Source organism: Magallana gigas, chromosome 10 (assembly GCF_963853765.1).
Source record: "Magallana gigas chromosome 10, xbMagGiga1.1, whole genome shotgun sequence".
Lineage (NCBI taxonomy): Eukaryota > Metazoa > Mollusca > Bivalvia > Ostreida > Ostreidae > Magallana > Magallana gigas.
Window position 1 is genome coordinate 16,375,274 of NC_088862.1, and position 27,278 is coordinate 16,402,551.

General features: G+C 31.4%; 2 protein-coding genes and 2 long non-coding RNA genes across 7 annotated transcripts; 2 read left to right on the forward strand and 2 right to left on the reverse strand.

Annotated features, from left to right (window-relative positions):
• Window positions 1-2,302: 2,302 nt before the first annotated feature.
• Window positions 2,303-4,943, reverse strand: LOC117686592 (E3 ubiquitin-protein ligase TRIM45-like). The gene has a single exon (XM_034461815.2). The coding sequence runs from the start codon at window positions 4,722-4,724 to the stop codon at window positions 3,492-3,494; it is 1,233 nt and encodes a 410-aa protein (XP_034317706.2). The 5' UTR covers window positions 4,725-4,943; the 3' UTR covers window positions 2,303-3,491.
• Window positions 4,944-5,781: 838 nt separating this feature from the next.
• LOC136272386 (uncharacterized) lies at window positions 5,782-8,673 on the forward strand. Of its 2 annotated transcripts, XR_010710380.1 has the most exons (4): window positions 5,782-7,093; window positions 8,213-8,263; window positions 8,355-8,498; window positions 8,653-8,673. It is a non-coding gene; the product is annotated as an uncharacterized lncRNA (long non-coding RNA). The 2 variants fall into 2 exon arrangements; XR_010710379.1 differs by lacking the exon at window positions 5,782-7,093 and having other exon boundaries at window positions 7,100-8,263.
• Window positions 8,674-8,680: 7 nt separating this feature from the next.
• LOC105337525 (uncharacterized) lies at window positions 8,681-11,334 on the forward strand. Of its 3 annotated transcripts, XR_010710383.1 has the most exons (5): window positions 8,681-8,812; window positions 9,180-9,336; window positions 9,650-10,846; window positions 11,004-11,087; window positions 11,252-11,334. It is a non-coding gene; the product is annotated as an uncharacterized lncRNA (long non-coding RNA). The 3 variants fall into 3 exon arrangements; XR_010710381.1 differs by having other exon boundaries at window positions 9,180-10,846; XR_010710382.1 differs by lacking the exon at window positions 9,650-10,846.
• A 5,701-nt stretch (window positions 11,335-17,035) lies between these two features.
• LOC117686593 (E3 ubiquitin-protein ligase TRIM56-like) lies at window positions 17,036-19,770 on the reverse strand. The gene has a single exon (XM_066072631.1). It carries the CDS (start codon window positions 19,768-19,770, stop codon window positions 18,598-18,600), a length of 1,173 nt encoding a protein of 390 aa, XP_065928703.1. The 3' UTR covers window positions 17,036-18,597.
• Between the last annotated feature and the right edge of the window lie 7,508 nt (window positions 19,771-27,278).

Genomic DNA, 27,278 nt, shown 5'->3' on the forward strand with positions numbered 1-27,278 from the left:
ATACAAGTTGAAAAACACTCATCAATTAAGATTTAGAAAACAGTTTTTTATCATTAGGGTCTTCCGTCTTCAGCGGAAGACCCTTCTATTCTTATTGTTATTAGGGTCTTCCGTTCACAAAGGCACACCCTATTTTTTTTCTTCGATATCTTTTTATCACAGGTCATTAGACCTGTTATTAGGTCAAAAGACCTCTTATTTAATATGAAATAAAATATGCAGATGGTCCTTTAAATTAGGGATCCAACGGGGTGTATAATCCTTCATCCATCCCTCTTTTAGATCAAATCTGCATTTCCTGATATGTTTCGTTGAGTAAGATAAAAGGCAAGGTCATTTCCTCTTCTAAAAATCGGACGGAAGACCTCCTCGTTGCTCGCAACGAGATCGTGTCTAGTTTCTTCTTCTTATTATTTTTTTCCACAAATTTTGTGCACGCGATTTCTCAAAAACTATTCAACCGATTTCAATCATTTTTTCACAGAAGATGGGACTTGATGTAAACTTCATACATTTTTGAGATTTTTTCTGTCGTCACTTCCGGTACCGATTTATCGGCCATTTTGCACATTTTCACGACCTATTTTGTGCAGAGCTGATCTCAGAAATTATCAGAGATATGACTATGAAATTTTCAGGATAGGTAGTCTATAGTTTGAAGTTGTGCACTATTATGTTGTTTTACGCCAGTGGCGCCATTTCTTGGAGCTCGCCTGGGCTCGAAAATTGAGTACGAATTTTCATTCAAAATTTTCATACGTTTTCATCTGTATCTTTTTATCAGTTGGTATTTTGTTAAGACATATATAACAAAAGTAGTAGATAATTAAACGTTCTTTCCAACAAAATCAAGAAAAAGGGGCTGGCCTTTTAAATTAGGGGCCAAGACACTCGTAAACTCTATTACAAATAACTTAAAAACGATCAAAATTTTGTAATGCAAGATAGAAGCAAAGTTGTTGATTGTAGCAATATTTATCAGGTAAAATCATTTTCACACCCATTTATGACGTAATTAGGGATTTTAAGGGGTCAAAGTACTTAAACTTTGATGCAATATATCTTGAGAAGGAGACATATTTTGTTAGGCAATGTAGAAAAGAAAATGTTTGCATTGATGATTCTAATCGATTCCACTAATCAAAACTCTAAAGTCTGTCCCCATTAAGGATCTAGAGGGCTGGCCCCTAAAATATTCAATCATTTGTATCTCAAAAATGAACAACAATTTTAGATGGGTGTAAGAACAAAAAATGTTAGTATTCGTGAGACCTTTCGATTGAACTCAAGAAAAAGGGACTGGCCCCTTAAATGAGGGGCCAAGACACTCGTAAACTGTATTACAGATAACTTGAAAACAATCAAGATTTCAAATATCTTTGGTACCTAGCCTTTTTACAAAATTGATACCAGCGAGATTTTAGTCACTGTAAGTGATTGAGACACAAACTTTTATAAATGATAGACAATCGATTGAAGATATATTTAACGGGTTTTCTTTTGTCAACCGTCACTTCCGGTACTCACCAGAAGAGTTCAAACAATTTATTTTTTTCACAAGTTTAACTGATTATCTTTGGTGTTTCATCTTCCATGATTAACAGTGGTGTACACTAAACAAATGTATAAAAAAAACCTAGCTTTTATTTTCATAAACCTCTTTTGTTCGTCCGTTTTCGGTCTCGAGACAAAAAACCTAGATTCACCAAGATCGCAGATTTGGCAGAGAATATCGATATTTCATCGTATCATATGAAAACAAAATCGGGTGGAAGACCTAATCGTTACTCGTAACGAGATCTAGTTGTTTAGCATTTTTGCTTTGTTAGTGTTCTTTTCAGAGTTTTGTTTGGGGTTGGGGCTAACCAAATGAAAGTACTAAAGTACTGAAAAAAGTCTCCTTTGACGTGTCTTAATGCAAATAGTGTAGTAAAAGACAGACAATCTCTCTCTCTCTCTCTCTCTCTCTCTCTCTCTCTCTCTTTCTCTCTCTCTCTGTCCTGTGTTTGTTATAACATCGCACATGTATCAGCAACGACACTCTATGGTAGATCGTGCAATGACCGCAGAAACGGAGTAGAAACTGATGAGACGAGGTTGCATTGTTACTTTCTTGGATGTGCTATTATTATTATCTACTGTGTTAAATATAGGACCACCAGGGTGAAACTGCTTGGTATACCAGAAGCCGTATTAGCTTGTGGCATTATTTATAGTAATTTTGAAGATTTGCCTGTCTACAGCAAGGGCTTTGGTTTCAGCTGAGCCCGGTAAAATATCACGACAAAGATATGGTTTTTTTTTATTACTATTACAATCAGACAGTTTATAATGTTCATTCTAGATTGATGATAATTTTTTTTTACATAAATAGCAACACATGATATTGTAGGCTCATTTGTAAATATTTACATCCCCCAAGTATGATTTCCTCTATTTCTTACGGAAATTGATTGTACATTCATAGTTCTATAAAAAGGGACAGGACTGAAATCTGCATCTGTTTGTCGATTTGTTTGAAAGATTCAACAACCTAAGAAAATTCAGAGACTACACGAACTCAAATTCCCATAGAAGACGATTTGGCTGTTTCTTTCATCTTACTCATGTTCTTTTTAAAAAATTTAGTTAATTTTTACGACCAAAGACAGATGTGGATATGAACAAGATATTCTTTTCGTTAATGATTAATGCGGTTTATGAACGTAGCGATTATTGCAGAATGCAATGTCTCACCTTTTTTATCCCTCATGAATCACCAAAGGAAGCATTTCTTTGTTTAATTAAAATGTAACTTATCCTCAATCATAATAATTATGATAGCATTGACAGTGATACAAAGCGTTGTTGAAGTAGAATTGATGCAATAGGTACATTTGGAAATACTTCTTACATTGTAGATCCTAGTAAGTTTAATATAGCACTAACTGATATATATATCCAAACCAATCATACCATTTGCTATACCACATACCAAATACTACTAATTATCAATATCTATATAATTAATATGTGAATGTTAATATCATCATATCATAAGATTAATAAAACTTCATTCGTTGTTTTTTGGACGGATTGGCAAAAATAGCATAGCAATCGCAAAAAAAAAAATTTGTTGAAAACAAATTTTAGCATAAACTCAAACAAACAGTAGCTCGTTTTCTTATAATAACACTGTTCATGCGAGTTTAGTTATGATTTTTATGGGAAATTGAGTAACAAGGTTTTCAACAATACCTCAAAACTAACTTTTCTAAAATATTTAGCATTCTTCATCCCCTTTGAAGTTCTGCATTTTCAAACATACACAAGAGTACCCCAATCAATATAGCTAATGACCCAAATCAACCACATTTTCGATAAGCACTTTCCATACAGTGGAGTTCATAAATGAAACATTTTTATGTTTTACAAATCTAATAGCTATTTGAAAGAAATGTGGAGAGAAACCAAACAAAAGAGTCAACAATCTACGGATCAGAATCTATGGATCACTTCTTTTTCATTGATTCCTTTTTCCTGTCCTTCGTTTCTTTTCTTCTTTCATTATTAAAACTGATATCACTTGTCAATCTGCTATACGGCATTTTTTCCTCTGAAAAGAATTTCTTTATCGTTTCAACGTTAACATCGCAAAAAAATTTAGTGCGTTCAATGTCCTGTGCAATGGGAATGGACGACAAACCCACTAATTTTAGACGAAACTTGGCTTTGGAATACAGATCTTTCAGCGTTGTATATTTTTTGCTGGTTTCATGAAATTCCTGGACGTACTGGTCATCATTGGTCTCTTCTGTAAGATCGTTTATCGATCTTCTACATCTTTTTAGGTAAACAATTTTGTCTTCAATAGACTCTGCATTTTCCTGCAACTCTATTTTGCATGCCTTGGTTTTCTTAGACAACTTATTTAAAAATTCATTTCTTACTCTTTCAACGTGTTTCAAAATCTTTGTGTACAACTCTTCTGCACTCGCGAAAAAACTGTCGGATGTTTCTTCAATGTTTGAAATATTTTTCTCAAGTTCTTGTTTAATATCCATCAGTTCTTTTTCTAGATTTGCCATAGCCAAGGACAACTTATTGTGTTCCATCTTACGTAATCTTTCAGCTGTTTCCGTGGCCGTTTCAATGTTGTCACATTTTCTATGTGCAGTGCAAACACAAGCTGTGCAACAAGGCACTGAATGGTCTTTGCAATAATACTTAATGTTTTTTCCCGCATGGGCTCTACATGACTTCTTCATTGCTGTGGCAATGGGTGATTTTTGTAATTTTTCAAATGACAAAACTTCATGATCTTTTGTGAGAAGGTTACGTCTGTGATATTTAGCGCACATATTGCAGAGTTTTTCTGTACACATCAAACAAAATTGTTTCGCTTCTTCATCTTCTCCGTCTCTTTGACAGCTATCACAAAGATTTTCTTGCAAAGTTTCAGATATCTTTTTGAGGGTGTCATTATTTGGAAAATCGTTCGCCCAGTTGCTTATCTTTGCTGAAATGTTTTCAACCGGAATGAAATCCCGACATAGGGGACAAGAGAACCCAACAGGCGCTAGCTTTGATTGACATGAAGCCTCAATGTGTTTCTTTAAGCACTCATGGCAGAACGAATGGGAACATGGAAGACATTTTGGTGATTTGAAATTTTCAAAGCAAATGGAACATTTTGTGAAATCGTTACAATTAACAATCTCATTGTTTACCTCAGAAGACGCCATGGTGTCGGAATCAGGATTATTTTCCTTAAAGAAACCAACATTCACAGTCTCAGATTTAGTCGAATTTGGAAGAATGAACAAATGTCTGAGTGTTAATAGTTCCTTCCTGTAAAGTCGCGCTGTTTTACTAGTTAAACATTGGTTATCTTGTTGTTAAACTCAATACACACCGACACTACGTCTGCATTGATAAGAAAGCAGTTCATCACTATTAAACCTTGATAATGACAACTGCTTTTCAGATCTAAGAAAAACCTCTCTTATCTTAACTGTGACGTATGCTTTCAAGTCTCATTCTCTGTGATCAGAAAACACGATTTAATTTTGATTTAAATATCTATTTGCAGCTTTATTTTAAATTTAAACCAACAAATAAATATATTGTCAGATGAAAAAAGAAAGCAATTAATATTAGTTTATTGGTTTTTTTTTATTAAATATATATAGCTGTGTTGTAGTAAACGACACCCAATATTACCGGTGACACAAATATTTTGTACTTTAGTTATTACTGTAGCAATAAATAAACATAAAAGGAAACTCTTATATGATAAATATTACATGCCTGAGGGAAATTAATTCTCATTTTTAAAAATTATATATATATATATATATATATAACAGAAAGCCGATTCAAAACTCTACCGGTTTCATTATAATCTTCAGGAGTTTTGAACAATCACCATAGATACATAAGTACATACATTTCAAATGATCATTGTGACGTCATATAACATCAAGTATATGTTGCGCTTTTCAGAGTTCATTATGACGTCATAGTATAAGCGTTTTGTAATAGTACGGGAAAAACATATAATATATTCAAATATTCTATAATTGTACAAGAAAAACATAAAATATATTCAAACATTCATAATTATAATGCATTCTGTTTTGGTTTATATAATGAAATGAAATGTTTTTAAATTTTAGATTTTAAACAGAATATGTTTTAAACATATCACAAGTTGAAAGATTGCGTGCTAAAAAAAATAATTAGAATGCAAGACTTTTATAATTTTTCTCTAGTAAGCCTTACGCAAAAAAGTATAGTTTTCTAGAAAAAAAATATCGGTTTATTATACAATGTATTAAGATTGATTTTCTTCATAATTTTGTGTTAAATAAATAAATATATCTATAGTAAGTGAATTTAAATATGACAAGTAAAATACCTTAATTTTAAGTATTGCCATGATCGTTCATTTTTGGGAGTTGATTTTAATCAACTCTCCTATGCAGTTACTCTGGCAAACCGAAAGTGAAACAGTGTTTGGACCTAAGCACAAATCACCACCGCTGACAAGACTTAGTTCTTGAAAATAATAGAAAAATTCGACGTAATGTATGCTGAAGCATTGTTTTTCAAGGAAACTTATCTATAAACACTTTGAAAGTAGTCAGATTTTATATAATACGAACAAGTTAGATATTTTTGTAGTCTCATATATTACTACGCCAGAGTTTAATGTAGTCTCGTTCAACCAAACGCTCGGCTGTCTCCGTAAATCTCCGACAAGCAGAAAGGTTCTCTTGCGAGACGAGAGTTCGATATCAATAGTGCTTGGGTTCATACAATTTTCAGAATTGTTTCAATTACTAATACATAGTTTGAAATCAATCTTTAAATATTACACAGCATGATTCATATGGGGTTTCTCGAAATTCTTGTCAGAAAAGTCTAAATATCCATATTATAAAAAGCGCGTAATTCAAATACAGACTAGAAACTAATTGCCATGCAAGATAAGTTGATTTTAAAATAAATGATAATCGATAAAATCAACTCCCCTCAGTATTTCAGTACTTTGATTATATCTAACTATTAATGTGACTAGGATGATCTCTTTATTACAATTATATAATTCAGAATTTACTACCGGAAATTTAATCTTTTTATCAACACGATTGAAAAAAAAGATATGAATTTTAAACAAGGAAATTTATGTTAATGATCCAATGAAAATGTAAACACTATTGCTCACTTGAAGATAATTACAAATGTCGGAATGTCAATGGGGCGGCAATGCAAGCACAGGAAATAACAATTTAAAAACATTAAATTTAATTTTTAAAAATTGTGCCATCCTCTTTGTGAAGATAACCATCACATCCAAAAATACAAAAAGGTTTAAAACGGCTGGTATAACAATTATTTCAAAAAAGTAAAAAGGCAACACTGCTAGTGACATAAGCTATTATACAGACATTTAATGACTTAACGCAAATACTTGTTTGTAGTAATTACTGAATATGACCGATGTATGCGATCGAGTTTCTTTTGTGTTTTAGAGTTTTGATATAAGTCTAATGATGTTTGTTTTTTATAGACATTGTATATGATGCAGTTTTTATCAAAAGAGAAAAGGGTATGTCATAGCAATCTTTAACTGAAGAAGTTTAAAAACATTTAAATACTATCATTTACATAATACTACATGGTATATAATCATGTTATATTTATGTCTACTAATAAAATTTGTATCTTACACATTCTATATACGGTATCAGTCTTACAAATATAGTATTACTCAAGTGAATAACTTTTCTCCATCTTTCCACACTTTTAATTGAACTACAGAATCTTCATAATCTCATCAATAAAAAAGGTTTTAGCCTCATTGAGCACTACATACATTTGTAATCATTGTTACAATATTTAACGTCATGATACTTAACTCTAGTGGATGCAATGACATAATTGCTACAGAATACATAAGCATGGTTCCTTAGATATAATGCTCGATTTAATAAATAATACTTTTCACAATGTTCTCTTTTCCGTTATTTCTCGTTATCAATTTCATGTTTGATGCAATACTGATTGATATTTTTGCCATGTAAAAAATATTCAGTGGCACAAACACTTTTTAAGGGGACTGGGTGGTCAACAATTATCTTTCAGATCTACCTTTACATTTTGCATATGATTATAAATATAGGACAATTTTAGTTATATAAAGTATTCATTTGTAAAACAATCCAAATATTATTGGTTTAATTTTGAATTTCTTTTATGTCTATATATAGAACTCTTATATAGAACTCTATGTTCTTCGTCTAAAGGAGACTAATACCGGTAGAACCCCAAATGGCCTTGACGATCCAGCATTCTTAACAATGTGCCTATATTTCAGTGTAAAATATGCGGAAAACAACGGTAGATCATTAAAAAATATATAGTTTATTGCTTAAATAAAAGTTTTGCAAACGTACTTATTGTTTGTTTTAATTATCATAAAAACCCAATCCGTTAAAATTAATACTTTCAATCATATATCTTTCTTACTACATGTATTTGATTTGGACTGTGTTAATTAAATGCGGCAGTTTTGGTCTGCATAAAAACCCACACGTAATACGAAACCCTGCTATCGAATCCTCTACAATGCCTATTGTATCACCACGATGGTTGGGTTTCTATTTCAATGTATTACGCAAATGACTTTAAATAAGTGCTTATAGTTATTAATACGTTTGTTTTTCAGAATTGTTTAACCGTTCAAATTATGAGACAGAGTGTTTTCATAAAGAAACAGGTAATTAAGTACCAACATTTTTTAACGTACCACAAAGTACAAAGTACAATCAGCTTGGAAAAGTTGTTTTCTCACTATTTTTTTTAAACAGACTACATTGGAGCAATGACAAAATGCAGTAGGTTTTACATAAACCCAAAATGCGTGTGCGCATACGAAATGTACACATTGGAAATTTCGGATATTTGTAAGAAGATCGCACCACGTAACAATGGAAGTTTGAATCACGTTAACGGTAAGGTGACCTATGCATGTAATTAGTTGAAATAACAAGATATTCTTAATTAAGCAAAATATTGACGGCATTTGACAGCGACTCCTTTTTCTGGATTGTCCATGTTTAAACCTAGACTTATGGTAAAGACCTTTGACATTCATTATGGTTTCAGTGGCTTTTTGCATATGGTATACGAGTTTTGCTGTAGTTACACTCACAATGGGCCTTGCCAAAATGGTGGACAATTAATTTACTCCAGAGAACTAGCCATCAATGCAAAGTGTAACTGCAAGGCGGGCTATTCCGGAGATTTTTGCGACACCGTTAGTAAGGTATGTAATGAGAGCACAGATGTTATTATGTCATTTTAAAAGCATCTTGATCTTATGAATTGATATGTCCGTATTCTAGTACTTACTGACAGATGAAGAAACCAAAAGAACGAAGTACTGTACATATATACTTATCCACTAATGAATCGTTATTTACTTGATTGCAAATTCAAGTCATAAAGTTAAAAAGATCTTAACGATACTCTAGTAATCAAAGTTAGAAAATAATGATCAGTATGAAGATGCATGTATTTGATCTTAATCTTGAAGTGGAAATCACAAATTGCTGGGAAGCCCTTATTTTACTCAAACGAAAAAAAATCTTGAACATCTAATTTCTCCATCTTGATCTGTGGTTTTCTTTCAGGGAATACTCTGCACTGAAAGTAATCAAGATTCGTTGCGAAATTTACCGGATTGCCAAAATAAATTCATAGCTTATAATGACCGTCCATACTGTCACTTGACACTTGACAACCATAGACGATATGTATGTGATACTAGTGTACGAGCAATTGTTACAGGTATATATTTCGAAATTAAAAATAAATTAACAAAATAATTTCAGGAGTAGGAATGTTCTGTATAAGAATATACATGACAGATGAAAACTATGTTTTTATTTTCCATTTAAAATGAGTTTAACAGGTTTTCATTTCGAATCATCTAATTGTTGTCACATTAATTATTGTTAGGTTATCTGAACTATTAATATTAGTATTAGAAACAGTATCTACTTACAAATTTAAATTGTATTCGAATCGACGCATTTAAATTCGCTGAGTTTTAAACCATAATGGTCTTTCGTTTTACACAGAAGTTTCTATTTTTCTACAGGTTCGTCTAGTATCTAAAGAAGAGTTTTGAAAAAAAATTTAAAGTTTTTGACAAAGTAGAGGATATGAACTGCTTGAAAACTATGTAAAGATCATTAGATGCTAATTTTGACTTGCATGTAAATAGTGTCTACAATGTTATTCAAAGTTAGAGACGTGAGGCATTCAGGGATAAGATATTTGGAGAGTAACATCCACAGCCATTTGTAATATTGTAATGTTTCACTCCGTGTAGAAACTGATTCGCTGCTATAAATTAGCTTTGTAAAAAGCATGCGAATAATAATATTTTCAATAACCTTGATTCTCTTAACTTTACGCTTCACTACAAATGGCATAAGAGGGAAAATGTTTATACGTATGGTAAGTATATATTAATTCGGTAGATAGCAATACAAAGGGTTTCTAGTAAATGTGTTCGTTGAATTTTCAAGTATTATATTTGGAACGTATACCTAGAATAAATGCTATCATTACAAGTCGTTGCGTTTTTGTGTGGATGATATATTTTACATTTCGCGCTTCAACTGCAGAGGATTGAAGATGTACACAAAAAAGCAATACAAAGATAAGAAGTAAAAGATTCTTGTAAATATATTCATTTAATTCTTTTTATAATTCGGAACATATTACTAGAATATACGCACAATCCTTGGCGTTCGTGTTTGAAGAATATATTAATAGTAGCTCACAGTACAGTGTGCATAAGGAGATAATACACGGCATTATAACTGCAAAGGCCCACATAAATTTACTGACTCAACAGGTAACAGTTTCTTTTTGTTGAACATTAATTTGATTTTCAGCAATGCTAAAGCATGTATAAGTTATGCTTATACATTTCTCATTCAATGCATATAATTTGCTAATGAAAGCATTTTTTAAAAAGTATTTTTTGCAATATTAATAAAACGTTTAATACACATATTATATGAAAACTATTTTTGTTGAAAGGTTAATTATTTCAATGTATATTTGGCCTTTTTTATATTCTTATAAAATGCTATATATGTTCAGCAATCTGCCTAGTTGTTTATGTATTTTTCCCTGTATGTGAAATATATTTTATAGCAAATGGATGTTATAAAAGATTTGTTTGGATGTAGTCAGAGGACATTGTGAAGAACAATCTAGGATCAAGACATTCGTCTTGACTTTCAAGATAGCTGCACTGTGGTTGCAATAATTGTGAAAAAAGGTTCTGACTTCATAGATTGATATCATACACTTTCTTACATTGACTATTTGGTAATGTTTAAAATCTCACTTACTCTAAGTGATTTATTCTTACTGATTGGGTCTACCGGAAATTTTAATGCATATTTTTATGCATATATTTTTTTTAATTTAAAAAGAAGTTAAGAATGCCTCGTCAAGGAAATATATTTAAAAGTGAGAAGGTGGAGTTGGACAGAAGTTAGGCCGAATATACACTAGAGGTAAAAAGTTTATATAATAATGTTTAACATTTCTGACTTTTCTATTTTGCCCCAACTATCTGTCTCTGTCTGTCGCTCTCTCCGTCTCTCTCTCTCTCATGTATGTATAAAATTTCAGACAACCCAGTTTATGTGTTATGGTGTTTTTTTATTCTTCTTTTCAGAAACTGGAAATTTTGAAGACTAATAATAAAGATTTATTTTGTAATGCACCCGCGTGGAATTAAATTTAAAGTGATCTGAACAATTGTGTTTTTTTTAGTTCTTTGTATGATTTTTGTTTCGTTTTTGTATCTTATAAGTAGTTAAATCTAAATAGTATTAATTCATTCCTCAGAACATATAAATGGGTAGATTTTAACACATGGCACATGAAATAATACATGATTTTTATGTGTAATTCACATATGAGACATATAAATGCATCATGCACAATATAAAATTTGGTTAGTCACACATATGTTAAACATATAGAAAGAAAATAACATAGTAGGTAATAATATGTAAAACATGAGTTTTAATACTGATGTGAAACATACGGGGTGTTTTTTTAATACGTTTCACATAATTATGTGACATATGCAAAGACACGTATGTTAACAATGTTAAACCTATGTGTAACTTATGTTTACGTAAGGTAAACATGTGTAACATACGTAAAACATAGGTTGCACATTTTGCTGTGTATATTGGTTACATGAAATTCGCAGTTCAGTGACCTGCTACATGTACATGGATGGTTTGACATTTTTAACATGCCAATTTTAGTTGTATGTATTGTCTCCTGTTTATCGCACTTTCATGGGAAATAAGACAGACATATTTACATATCTGGTGCCATATGTATCATTATTTAAGATTGTAACTGCAATTTGTTTCATTCGCAATAATGATGGTTTTGATTATTTAAATTTAAATTTGTGATTTAAATGACCTTATTCAGTTTTTGCTCACATTGTTTATTTCACAATCAGTGACCCACATGATCTTTCTAATCGGATTATAAACCTTTAAATTATAAAAGTTGTTTTGACAGTTAAAAAAAATTCTTATTACTTTATTGTTTACGGTTTCTGTATTAAAAAAAATGATAGCATCTGATTAAAAAAAAAAGGCTGCTCGAATGCAAAGGAAAAAAAATCGTTTATTGCTTCAAAACATTAAAATATGGGTATGAAAATAATATCAATCACATATTATCAATGCAAACTATATTGTAAAAAGAACAAAATATTTCTTATCGAATGCAAATGGTCACTATTTACGAATTATTATAAAGATAATTGTTTGCCACCCAGTATGATGCCTTAGTTGATATATGATTATCATTTGCACATGTTAAAAGTATATTCATAGGATATATTTTAATGACATAATGTAACTAACGGTAAGAAACAGCAACAGAGGGAAAGTTGCCCATTAATTCTTAACTATGAACATTTTTCTAAGGATCACAATTTCGAGACCATCATATCTTTGAAAAAATGTATGAAAGCAATATATTGTATCAAACTTGAAGATTAATTTATCACATCCAAAATGTTCGTCGCTTTCCCCTTTCTAGCGTGTATACTTTTAACACTTAACACTAATCTTTCCGGTCCCATGATATGCAGAATCAAATTGTTGATCAATACTTTCTTTAACAGAAATAGGGACAAAATATGATTTAACGATTATCTTTTATAAGTACATATCAAATTGGTTCCGTAAGTTTGAACGTTACTATTTAATCATACAATAACAAATCTATTCAAAACGTGTAATGGCCTTTATATTTGTGCTCATAAGCTGTGACAGTTGAAAGTCAAAGCTCCTTGTGTTCGCAGATTTCCAATGCAAACTTAAGGGAAAATATACATAGAATGTAAGTATTTCATAAACACAAAATTAAAAAATGAATTAAAAGTATGCATCCTTTTCAAACAAAATGACATGTAGGACTGCATATTTATTGCTTTTATATATTTTGGCAAAAGTTTTGGTCACTTTCGGGCAGAAACAGGCCAGTTCAAGAAATGTTTACATTCTTATCCTCCAATGTAGCCAAAGATGGCCGTATATTCACCTTCAGTACAGTAATCATAAATGGGAGTTTATTAATATATATTTATAATTGGTAATATAATATGTCATATACCAGGCCCTGTACATCATATATACATATAAACAACATTTGCAGTTGCGACATGCAGTAAATACGTCACCGGTAATAAATAATATTGTTTGTTACAGAACTGATAGTTTAAAAATCATGTATAAAATTAAATCTTAAATATGTATCATTTAAATTGTTATTCTCGATTTCTTGTAAATGTATAGTTATCAATATTATTAAAATTCTTACGTGCTGAAACGGTGAGGTGATTATGAAAACCGGTAAATAGTTTAGAACTATTACCTTAATAGTTTTAATGCAATTAAAAAAAGATAATTTCATTTTCCTTGCCTAACATATGAATGAATAAGGTTAACGTATATTTAAAACCGTTAAATTTATTTACTTAGTACTACATGTAGTAAGCCTAAAAGTTTCTAATCAGGTATAATATATTTTTTTTCATTGAAAACCAAGTACCGCAATTCATTCTTCATAAATGCATGCATTTATTTAGGTGAAATTGATCGTAACAAATTGAATGGAAGTCAAAATCTTTTTAAGTAAAAAATAGACACGTATTATTTATACAATAGCCAATGATTTATAAGATACACTGACCCTATCAGAAATGAGCACCTGTTGTGAACTGGATGTGAGCTGATGCTAGTAATCGAAGGGTTCCGGGTACGATACCCATCTGAGGCCTTTGATTGTTTTTCATTTTATCCGTCTTTAATACTTTCTTTCTGCCTTATAATCATTGAAACTTACGACAGAATGTACATTATTTACTGAACTACCGTACACGTTCATGTATCGAGAGAGAGAGAGAGAGAGAGAGAGAGGGAGAGATAGAGAGAGAGAGTTATCTTTCAGTGGTCTTTAAACGCGAATGCATGCACATTTTAAGCTAAAGTTTATTATCCAAGGAATCTGTCTGCTGCATGTTTGACTTGTCCTACTTTTTCCGCCATTGTGTCATTTAGTCAACCCGCGTTCTTCGATACCCCGTTCTGGAGAGTTTTTTCTATCAAAACAAAAATGGCACATTCCAAAAACGAATTGGCTCGTTTTATTTATTCAACATTTGTCAAATCTTAGATACTTTGTCATACTTTAAATAAGTTCCCGGTATATATATATATATATATATATATATATATATATATATATATATATATATATATATATATATATATATATATATATATATATATATATATATATATATATGTGTGTGTATATTCACTCTTTTGTAATTATTCATTATCATTTCAATGCAAGAAAATATTTGGATACAAACTACCACTGACTTGGATCCGCCAAAGCGTGTCCACCACCTTATAATTACTCTTAATTTTGCTAATTTGGGCTGGTTTATCGAAAATGAAAGTACGTTTTTATTAATTTTACAATAACTACTTATCAGGTAAAATTCAGTTATAGCTTACGGACATCATATGTCCTGTGCGGAAATACCAAAGGTGTAAGCAGTTACTCTGGTGCAGGCATGTTTGAGTTTATTGGCAAAATGTCTTAATTCATAAGGATAGATATATTGATATTCCTTTCTGTTGTAGTTTGTTGAATGTCATAAGTATCAACATATTTAAATTTACCCATATGTTCATGTGAACTGATCCTGCAAATGATATTTTCCCTTATATCTGTTACAGAAAGTGTTGTCAACACTTGGATACTGCTTACCATGAAACCAAAACGGTTATTGCTAAGTGTTGAAAGTAATTACACCATAAAGGAGAAAGTGACGAACATTTTTGATTTGATAAATTAGTTTTCATGTTCTATAAAATATGTTGTCTTGTTACATTTTAAAAAAAAAATGATGACTTCGAAATTGTAATTTTTCAATGATTGTTCGCAGTTAAGAAATAAAGATCAGCGTTTAACTTTATGAAACATAGTTGTTTTTTGGAATACAATATTTGTAATAACTAGTGTGGATTAAAACGAAAGCAAAACACTGTACATATTATACTTTTTCTGACAGTACGTCACAACAAAGCTATTTGATTGCATTGGCAATTGTTCATATCGACACATGTTTGTCTTACTTAAAAGCGCAGTGGATATGACACACTACTTATCGCATTTTCTCTTACAATACCAATTCAGAAACCACAGAACATCCGTAGAAAAAAACCCCAAGATATTTCATTTAATTTTTTGATATGTAAAACAGTAAAAGAGACAAACTCAAATTTGAACATTTGTCTAATGTACTAATGTAATTTCTGCACCTACACCAACTTCGCATTGGCTTAAGTTTTTGTATGAAATATTCATAATGTGAATACAATCTTATATTTTGATGTGTATGAAACAACTTTGCCACAATGTGCAGGCGGGCACTTTCCACGAAATGATATAAAGATCTGCCAGTAAAAGATTTCAAATGAAATTATCAATTGCCACCTGAAATAGAGCAATACACATGAGAAGAAAGCATAAAATATCACGTAAATGATATCTCTTTTTCATGCATATGTTATACAGTGTGTGTATTCACTGCCGATAAAAAACATTCTGAACATTGCAAAGGTGACAAAAAGAGTCAATAGATTACAAACTAAAGAACAATTTAATATGAATAAAAGACCTCAATTTCTACAGTTTTTATTTTGTAAGAGATATAAGGAGACTTTTAATTTAAAAATGCAATAATACTTATGCGCAATAGAAATACATTATTATATTCACAACAAAAGCGAGACTATTATAAATAAACCAAATTATTTTGAATTCTTGAAACAGTCTTCAACTTAACTATGATACTATATTAAACTTATGAACGGTAATATTTTTTATATATTTACATTTAACTCGTACAAGGACGAAAATAAAATTGAAATTGAATAAACTGGGAACGAGTACCTCGCCTCGTTTATCCGAATTGAGAAATGTTAGAGCGAGAATCCTTTCTAAGTTTACATAAGTCTGTTGTAAGGCGAATCTGAAACAAAAATACGGGGTAAAGATGGCACAATATTTAGTCTTCCATTTCATAAAAGTGGATTTTTATTATGAAAATTAAAACGGTCAAATATTTGGAATTGGAAACTAAAGCAACAATACCCTTGACAAATATAAGCGTTATTTGTAGACCAGAACAAGCTAAATCATTAAATTGAAAACCGTAAAAGACAAATTACTATTATATCCACAAGAAACATTATCTGAGAATAAACAATGAGAATTTAAAAAAAAATTTAAAACATCAATTCAAGGTATCTGTTCTAAAACTAAAAGTTTCATGTAGAACAAAGACCAATTTCTAGTCAAAGAATGTTTGTTATGGTTACAAGTTAGTCATGTCCTTTAAACCAAAAATTGATTGTTCCATAAAATATTCATTATACATGTATATACAATGTCATATGAAATTCCTAGTTTAGGAATCCACAAAGCAAGGAGACCTTTCCAAAGAATAAGCAAACACTGTCATCGATTGACACAATTTAGTTGGTAATTACAATGTTATGGCTCTACTGTGGAGAAGATCAGAGAAAAAGTAACGGCATCATACAACGCTTGTGTATACTTGTCAATATCATTGAAGACTATCCAATATATTTGTATGGTAAGAAACACAAGTAAAAAAAAGAAATCATTGATTCATTTCATACGGTTACATTTTTAATTTAATGACCCAGATCGTTGACATTTCTTATATGATTTTTAAATGTAATTTTATCTTATACAGAGTGATCCAGAAATTCTTAAATCATTGTAAAACTTTATAAGATTTTCTGCTAAGATATGCACTATTATATGACATATCATTCTTAACCCCTATCGGTAGAGATTTTGAATGTTTGGAGTATATGGGAAAAAAATCCAATTAACTTGAAAAAGAATAACGTCATATAAGTGATGTTTACCTTAAACTCTTATTTGCCTTATGCTGTTGAAGTTTCAGCAGACCCAAAATAAATTTTAGCTGATCTAAAACTTTATAGGGTAGAAAAGAAGTAAAGAATGTTAAAAACTTAGGAAAAAGGTTCACCAGGCTCACAGGCTTAAAGGAATAACTAAGAGAAACAACAGACAACGATGATAATCAAGATAGTTATATTGTACAGCTTATTTAACTGATCATTTTTAAAAGGCTGTATATGTAAGCAAATACTATAGATATTCAGGGAAATTCGAAATAACACAGCCCTTTATAAAAGTAGGTTACGGTCAAAAGAACTGTAACCTTTATTTCATAAGGAATGGTTTTAGAAAATAGTTCGAAAAAAAGATGGAAGACAGTTTTATTTCTATTAAAACTAAGGTAGGGTGACTTGCTGCGTTACTCAAATTAAATCAAACGCTGATGTTAATCGGGATAAGATTTTCAATTCGATGTTATTCAAAGATCGACGTCAGAAATAAAACCAAGCAGTTTTTTGTTTGTAATATATATTTATATTTAAGTGATTATATGAAAAAAGCGTGAAGAGAAACCAAACAGAAATGGTCAAAAATGCAAACACAGTTCATGCATAGAGAGTTTAAATCAATAATTGAAACACAAAGCCGTCAAAGATCAGTGTGACGTAATTTTGCTATTTCGAAATTGATGTTAAGTGTCACTGTTCTGCTTGATAACACAACCTTAACAATATTAACATACATAGTATAAATAACGCAGTCCGTGATTTTTCTTAGGTTGTTGAAAGTTTCTACCGATTGATAAACTGGTTAGAATTGGATGGTGGAAATTTTAGTCCTTTGGTTTAAAAGTTAATTTCCCTAAGAAATAGAGAGAATTATTTTTAGTGGAAGTAGATATATTTGAAACATTTTTGTGGCGCCTTTTTTTGTTAAACCGAGTCCAGTATAATTCTAGTTGTCCTGAACCCCCACCCCCAATACCTGTAGTTTTCCAATAAACTTTTAAAATGCTTCATTGTCTTGACAAGTGTTCCTTTATTCATTCAATATTTAGTTTTTTACGTACCCAAACGCAAATTTGTTCTGTTTTTGGCCTAATGATTATCGTGATGGTGACTTATTGTTAACTTTTTTTGAAAATGCTAAGGAAATGAAATGAAGCAGAACGATTGTTAAAAGTGTTCAAAAGCAATGAACAGACAAAATGTTATAATCCTCTATCTACCCATTTTGTCAAATATTGTACTGTTCTCGGCGCTAATGTGCCTCGGACTGTACAATATCTGATACAATACACAAATATTCACAAATATCGGTTCATTTGGGCATTCAAAACAGTATAAGAATCAATGGATCACTCATTCTTCTTCATTGATTCCTTTGGATTAACCTTGATGACTGCTTCTTTGTTAATCACTTTTGTCATTTTCGATAATCCTTTTGACATTCAAAAAAATGTTTCTTGATGTGTGCCTTTTTAAAAGAAATTTTCTATTTATTTTGTTATTAAATTGTTATTACTTGCCGAACTGCTACCCGGCATTTTTTCTTCTGAAAGAATCTCTTTGTCGTCACAATGTTAACATCGCAAAAGCAAATAGTGCGTTCAATGTCCTGTGTAACAGGAATGGACGTCAAACCCACTAATTTTAGACGAAACTTGTCTTTGGAATACAGATCTCTGAGCATGGTATATTTTTTGTTGGCATCATGAAATTCGCGAACGTACTGATCATCTTTGGTCTCTTCTTTAAGATCGTTTAGCGATTTTCTGCATCTTTTCAGGTAAAAGATTTTGTCTTCAATAGATTCTGCATTTTCCTGCAGTTCTATTTTGCATACCTTGGTTTTCTCAGACAACTGATTTAGATATTCATTTCTTACTGTTTGAATGTGTTTCAAAACTTTCGTATACAACTCTTCCGCACTCGCAGATAAACTGTCAAACGTTTCATCAATATTTAAAACATTTTTCTCAAGTTCTTGTTTGATCGCTGTCAGTTCATTTTCTAAATCTACCATAGCCAAGGACAACTTATTGTGTTCCGTCTTACGAAATCGTTCAGCTGTTTCCCTGGCCGTTTCAATGTTGTCACATTTTCTATGCACAGTGCAAATACAAGATGTGCAACAAGGCAATGAATGGTCTCTGCAATAATACTTTATGATTTCATCTGCATGCTTATAACACGATTTTCTTGTTTCAATGACAATGGGAGACTTCTTTAATTCGTCCAATAACAAAACTTCATGATCTTTTGTGACAAGATTACGTTTGTGACATTTAGTACAAACAATGCACAGTTTTTCTTTACATTTCAAACAAAACTGCGTTGCCTTTGCTTCTTCTCCATCTCTTTGACAGCTATCACAAAAACCTCCCTGCAAAGTTTCAGATATCTTTCCGAGGGTGTCATTATTTGGAAAACCGTTCACCCAGTCGCTTATCTTTGCTGAAATGTTTTCAACCAGAATGAAATCCCGACACAGGGGACAAGAGAACCCAACAGGCGCTAGCTTTGATTGACATGAAAACTCGATGTGGTTCTTAAGACACTCGTGACAGAACGAATGGGAACACGGAAGCCATTTTGGCGATTTAAAATCGTCGAAGCAAATGGTACATTTTGTGAAATCGTTACAATTTACATTTTCATTGTTTACCTTAGATGATGCCATGGTGTCTGAATCAGGATTTATGTCCTTTTAACGTATAGTTTCAGAGAGCGGAAATTTCAAATTCGGAATATCGAGCGAACGTCTGAATGCCAATAAATTCTACGAGTAAAGTTGGTGTTTTGCTAGTTAAACATAAAGCACGAGGTATCCGGGTGTTAAAATCAATAGACTAACACACTACGTCTGCATCGATTATAAGGCAATCGATTTTTATCAGACCTTAAAAATTGAAAAGTGCAATATAATTTGAGATAGATAAACTTATTCTACAACGCGTGATAATTGTTAAAGAAGTTAATAGACAGGGTGGGACCGAGAAAGCCAAAATTTAAATTCAAGCTATTTCCGCAAAGATGGGTCAACTTTGTTTTGCATTGCGCATGTCGTTGCCTATTCTTGTACTATAACATTGCAGAGTTAAAGAAAATGATAAAATAATGGGCGGTTAATACATTGCCGATAGAAAATTTTGGCTTTGAAAAGAAATAATTTGTTAATACTAGTAAACGACTTTCCTTGTTCAGCATTGAAGATAAATTTTCTACTTTAATTCAAAACACTAACTTTGGAGAAAAAAGAATATCCAATAAAATGAAAACCGCTATGGCTTCTAACATTTATATTCGATATCATGCAATTGTTTAATATTTGAATACTGAGATGATCTGGTTAGACATTAAAGCCCATAAAATGTTTATTTATCTTTCTTTGCTGATAAATCTTTGAAACGACTACATCTATTGGTTCTTACGGACAGTGGCCAAGTAATAACAAGAGACAAAAAATACATTGTCTTGTATATCGTTATATATTTACTGCTAAATTTGCTTCACCTGGCGTCATTGGTATGCATTTCCCTACATATTTTGAAAGAAAATCAAATGCTAGAATTTTCTCCAAGCGGTATGATGTTCTCCCAAAATATCCTTTCATCGAATTTTACTGCTCTTAAAGTATCATTTGTATTGTAAATAATTTAAAAAAAAAACCCCAAAATCTTAGAAAATTATGAAACAGCAAAAAACATTGTAAAGTTGACCTTTTGCCATGAACTGTTTAAAAACAAAACTACATTGTATATGTATGTTGTAGCATGTTTATGATAGGTGATTTCAATAAAATAGGTCTTAAGGTCATTAAATTCCTAATGACATCAAAATACATACATTGATACAACTACACGTTTAAGTTAGTAAGTTCTTCAACTATTTTTTGTTGAATATGATTATCTAATGACAACACTCATAATTTATAGGATATTTTAGATAGTGAAACACCATAATACCAAACTTCCAATTTTCCTAAAAAAAAATTGACAGAATAAAGTACTATGAGGTATACCATGAATAACTGAGGCATATTGAGCATATTTTTTTATCTACCTTAAATGCGTCCTTTAAAATCAATATGAGGCTAAAATGAACCAAATGCAGGTGACTGTATCAAGTCAAATAAAAAAAAAAATCACTTAAAGATTTTAAAAAGTTATCCGCTCTTGTTAAAAAAATGGAAAATTATTGGTCAACATACATACGGTAAGTTACGAATTGTAAGACATTTAAAAAAGGGGGAAAGCTTATATAATTTATTAGTAAAATATTTAAACAGATATATTAATATGTCTAAATATATATTTAGTGAAACCTAAACAGATAATTTAGCCATTTTATATATAATAAAGTAGTGAGGGTGGTTAAAACAGCAGGGTTGCATAGATCAAGATAACACTAGCTAGCACAGATGGTTGGTGGTTTTTTTTATACCCTACACAGTTAAAGAGACAGTACAGTTGAAAATATATGTGTGAATAACTATTGTATTTTTAGGAAATGAGAAATAACGTTGATTGTAACAGTTAAAATATATAAAAATCCCTTTCACATACATAATTAACGTAATTATGAGCTTCCGGAAATTTAAGGGTCGAACAAACCGAAATAATCTTATATCGTTTGTTTGTACCACGTGAACTTTGATTGACAGTAATTGACAGGTGCTGAAAACTACAAGATCTTCGTCCGACTACGGTCATCATGGTATACAAGGTTAAAGGGACTCTCTAAACGGAACACTTCCTCACTTACTCGATTGTTCATACAGTGCTGCTATCCTGAAAGTTGACAAGGATAGGATAGGATAGGATGCAGGATGCACGATACATGATAGAAATATGAAAGTTAAGTTCTATCCTATCCTATCCTATCCTATCCTATCCTATCCTGCATCCTGTAGCCAATCAGATTCGAGTATAAATTTCAGAGTTATTTTGCGAAACGAAAATTGGCTTAACAATGTATTTTCAATGTCAATTTAATACGTTTTACAAGTTAAACCATTTAAAAATACTTATCATATCAAGAACGCGGTGCATAACATTGATACGCGCAAAAATGTCGGCGCTACATCTTTGTCAGTTCGTATGCAAGTACGGAGTTACTGCGAGAATCGATGCAACAGTTGACAACGTCAGAAATAGATTTCTGTATTTACTTCATTTAAAGTCTGCAAAGTAATAAAAGCTTGAATTTATACACGACCAATTCGGCATTTTAAAAGATAAACATGTATACAAGAAACAGACATTGCTTCACGTTTCATATAATTTCTTCGATGTTCAATAACAGGGACGCATATTTCTGTCCGATATTAACCTGAACATATCGAATTGATAAATGTTAGCTAAATATAAATGCTTAGGAATTCATACTTTAAAAATAACTCCGAGTGGTTTAACTATAAACGATATAAACTTCCTAAAAAAAATTATTTATTTCCAGATCGTGTTTACATTTATCGCCGTACAAATCGCTCGAATGATGATAATTACGCTCAGTTATGTGTGGTAAGAAAATAATTTGATAAAAATACGTGACTAAACAGTTCCTCAATAAGTGCATCGAAGTTATTTATCTGTTTTTTATGCATACATATAATAAAATCAAAAATCGAATCGTTTACCTGTTTGTTTACGTCATTGTGTCCATCCCGCGTACGATTTAATTTTACCGTAGCACAGGTAAGTAAGTTATCCCGCTCGAAGAATATTCGGTTTTAAGATTTAATTATTCATTTTGAGTACTACATTAATTGATAAAATCATTTAATTCTTAAATTTCGTTTCATTTAACTTGCATTCCTATATTTTGAAGGTATGGGCTAGGATAGGATAGGATAGAACTTATTTGCAGGATAGGATGCAGGATACAGGATATAGGATAGGATAGGATAGTTTTGTCAACTTTCACGATAGCAGCACTGTAAATGGTTTACCAATTTCGTTTCATTTTAAAATGAACAGACACAAATAACCCCTCAGGGGGGCTAATTAACAAAAATGAATTTAAGTTTTAGCAACTCTATGATAAACTCGAAAAATACATGCTTACAAAATAATAATTGTGGATATTTTAAATACTTCGAACAATTATTACCTTGGAGAAGTAGAAAAGAAATATTTTTATCAACAAACGTGTACAGGAGAATCTTTGCGAGCCATGCATGTGTTTTGTTTATAATAAATGCGCATGCGTAATAGTATAGAAGACTGACACCTTAACACGTTGCGATGTAAATATGTGATAGAATACTAAAGTATACGTAATTATTAATTTTAATGAAATAATTAGATTCATTTCATGGAGAACTTTGTAATTTTCTGAAAGTTTATACTTCATGAGTAGTACAGAAATACCTAACCCGATCGGAAAATTTTTTCAAGTCGGTTTTTGTGATCGGCTTCGGCCGATCACAGTTAGGTCCATATGAGGCATCCGGCAAATTTAACTATTTCCGCATGCATTTCGCCTTGCACTTTTGTATTTACTATGCAATGACAACCTTATTCAAATCTTTAATTAGACGTAGATTACTCAAACGGTAATCTTATCCGTTTACCCTGAAAATAAAACATTTATAGAGTTACATAAATAGTGATTCAAATCACGTTTTTTTCACATATGCGTAAGAATATTAGTCGGAAGTAGGCCTATAATTCGCCTACTAAAAGTAAAGCTTATTCATGCCTTGCTATTTCGGAAATCAATAAAACGGTGCTATATATAGTTTACTGCATGTAGCGTATATTATATAAACATAGCTGACCAATGATATTTCATGCCGATCATTCCTTTAAAAGGAATACTTATTTGATTAGATGCGCCGTGCTGTCTCTTTAAACCAACAAAGAGAGTCTATATGTCACACTGCTGTTACACTGTTGAAAGCAGTGTGATGAAATAGAAAAACCGTAGATTCTAACCCTGTTGAAAGTAAAGATTCTCAGGTCATTCATTTCTATTGACAGAAGGACGTAAAAATTATCTTAACTTTAAAAATCAATGGGGGAAGCTGTGCTGAGTAAGGCACCACAATTCATCAGCCATTGATTTGTTAAAATCAATGAATGATACAATCATCTCTTCCGTTTTTTTAAAGAGTGTAGCTGTTGCTAGCAACAAGAAAATATCAAACAAAGATAATCTGCAACGGGACTTTCAATTATCCATTTAAAAAGCTAGGTGCAATTCTGGAAACTTTATTTATAGCTTCGTCTCTTACCTTGTCCTCCTGGGTTTAAAGCCAGGTAAGACGTTTTGTTTGAGTTCAGTTCAATTACATGCTTGTTTAACATATAATTACGATAATCGTCAAATAAAATTAGTTTTTTTAGTTAATGTCATACAGGTATATGTATCGGTTTGATTTTTATAATAATATTTACTCATGTATTTACTCACGAAACTCAGGTATTCTAGACTACTTTATTACTCTAGTGCACGGCCCTTTTGAAATTCAAATAAAATATTTGTTTTGTTACGATGGCGCGTTTTAGCTAAAAACAAAGTGATATTCGTGGTAAGGTAGATCCAGCTATTAAGAAATTTGTGTCAAACAAAACTTTTAAAATAAAAATTGAACAGCAGAAAAAATTATTAACTTACTTAAGAGGGCAAAATATTTACTTTTTTTACGAACTTCAGCTCACATGGTCCAATCATTCAACAGCCAAATTCTACCACAATGAAGCATGGTCTCAAACATGTATTAAATCATGCACCAAAAACATCATGTTTGGTTATAATATAAGAAAATCCAATGATGGTCATAAAATGTAATATTCTTACTGATTTTCTAAAGAAAATATTGCAAGAGATATTGCATTTATTATTCACACAAACTCAGATGACACAAAATTTCAAAATTTTGAAAATTTTCCAAAGCTTGTAGAGTTTACAAATTATTTTTACTAACAATTATTTACAGCTATATATTTTCTTATCAAAAAGAGCTCCCATAGTTTATAAAATTTGACCAGCTACTGTTATGTGATAGTGTCTTGCACATGTATACGCCCTATTGTTTGATTTAGTTTTACAAGTTTTTGTTTAAAAATATAAAACACAATTCTAATGTACCTAAAAAGACATAATCTACTCTATATTCGCTAAAAAGCACAAACTCATTCAAACTGTATATTATGACTATGTAATATTTAAATTTTGATCTTAGCTGGTAAATCTGCAAAAACAAGTGAAGTAGTACCCACTCAGCTTTTCCGGCAAGTAGTTTCGACACATCAATAGTTTTTCTCTCCTTCTGAAATAAATGAGTTATATATTTGTTCTGAAGCCACCGAACCATACATGTACAATATTTCAAATCAAATGCATGTCATTTAAAAATGATTAGTGATGTGCCCAAAACTATAACCGAAAAGTTAACATGCTGTAAAAAAACCCACCGGATTCAAAAGCCACTGCAATAACCTTAAACACGTTTAAACCACGGTGAAATAACCTTAAACACACTAAATAATGGCAAAATAAAACAGGGTTTTGGTTTATGAAGGTTCATTGTACACGTACATGTAGCTAGTAAAGTAACTAATCAGATTTTACAGTAGAATAAACAATTTAAACAGTGTGAGAGAAAAATAAAGCCAGAAATAAGCTATGTATTTTTCACAAAAAAAAAATGGGTTGTTAAAAAGGTATTTTTCTATATTTGTATGTATAAGGTTAATTTGCATACATAACAACATGTAGAAAAGCCTATTTATTGCTTTTTCATCATTTGACATCAGTTTTGGCCAGTTTAGGACAAAACAAGCCAGTTCAAAAAATCTTAACATTTTTATTGTCAAATGTACAAGATGGCCGAGCATCCCACTTAAATATTTCTGCTTTCTTCCAAGGATATTTTGGCGTTTCGCAGAGTACAGGAGTAAGCCTTACTTGAATTAAGTTTGCATGAAGTGTTTTCTATAGAAATACTTGTACATTAAGGTCAGTTTTTCAAATTTTTGCCAGATTAAGCTTTCAAGAGAATAGTACCTTTTGTAAAGGAAATTCACAGATGGTTAATTCTATTTTTTCAGTACCAATATGGAAGGTAAATATCACAATTATTCAATTGATCGGTGTAATGCCATGATGATGGAATTGATGAAAATTGAAAAACAGAGAATGGAAACTACGAACCAATATTTACCAATTACTATGTACAATGCCATTATGCTATTGATGCAAAATGAAAAACAAATTCATTCGGAAACTTTATGTAACAAGTTTCCATTTTTTCTGTACAACGCAAAGATGCTATTATTGGAATATGAAAAACATTTTAAGATGGAAACTACTTGTAACAATTTTTCAATTACTTTGAACAATTCCATGACGATATTGATGGGAAAAGAAAAACACATCAAAATGAGACGAACTGAAATCGACATCTATGACCAACTTTACAATGAGGCATGCAGGGGATATAAATGTCGTGTAAATACCGGGAGCAGAAAAGAAGGATTTATGAAATACTTTTTTAAGATTTAGATTTCTTCTTCTACCCGACAAGACACCGTGTTGTGTTGAGTTTAACAGAAATGCATAGTCATGACCCTCTCACTGAATCAGTCATTCTTGCGGAATTCCATCCATCCATTCCTGGAACGTTTTATCTCTGTTTGAAGGAATCATTTTCAGAAAGTGGTGACATATATAACCAATTTAAGTTATTTCAAAAACATTTTCGCGGGAAAAAGTATATTCGGCACTATGGGATATTTCAAATTGACAAATCAAAGTTGTTCAACTGTGGTGCTGATTTTGCAGATGGCTTTGCATGTGGGCAATGGCCTCTGCAAACAGATGATTTCATGGCGAGATGTAGGAAATTTGAATGGCCTGCGAAAAATACTCTTGAAAACATGGTGTCCTCTGGCTGCTTCTTTGCACCGATTGGCAGCAGACAGTCACGCCATGACAATGACCCTAACAGTGATATAGAATGTTGTTTGTCGTTTGTACAAGCTGAACAGATATTAGTACGTGCAATGAATTACTGTCAGTTTCTTTGTTACGCGTTATTAAAAATGTTTCTTACCGATGTTCTCAACAAAAACGTAAAAGAAGAAGAGAAACTTCTTTGTTCGTATTACATGACGACAGCAATGTTTTGGTGCATTCAAACAGATCCTGGGTATAAATGGTCAAAAGAAAACTTCTTTGAAT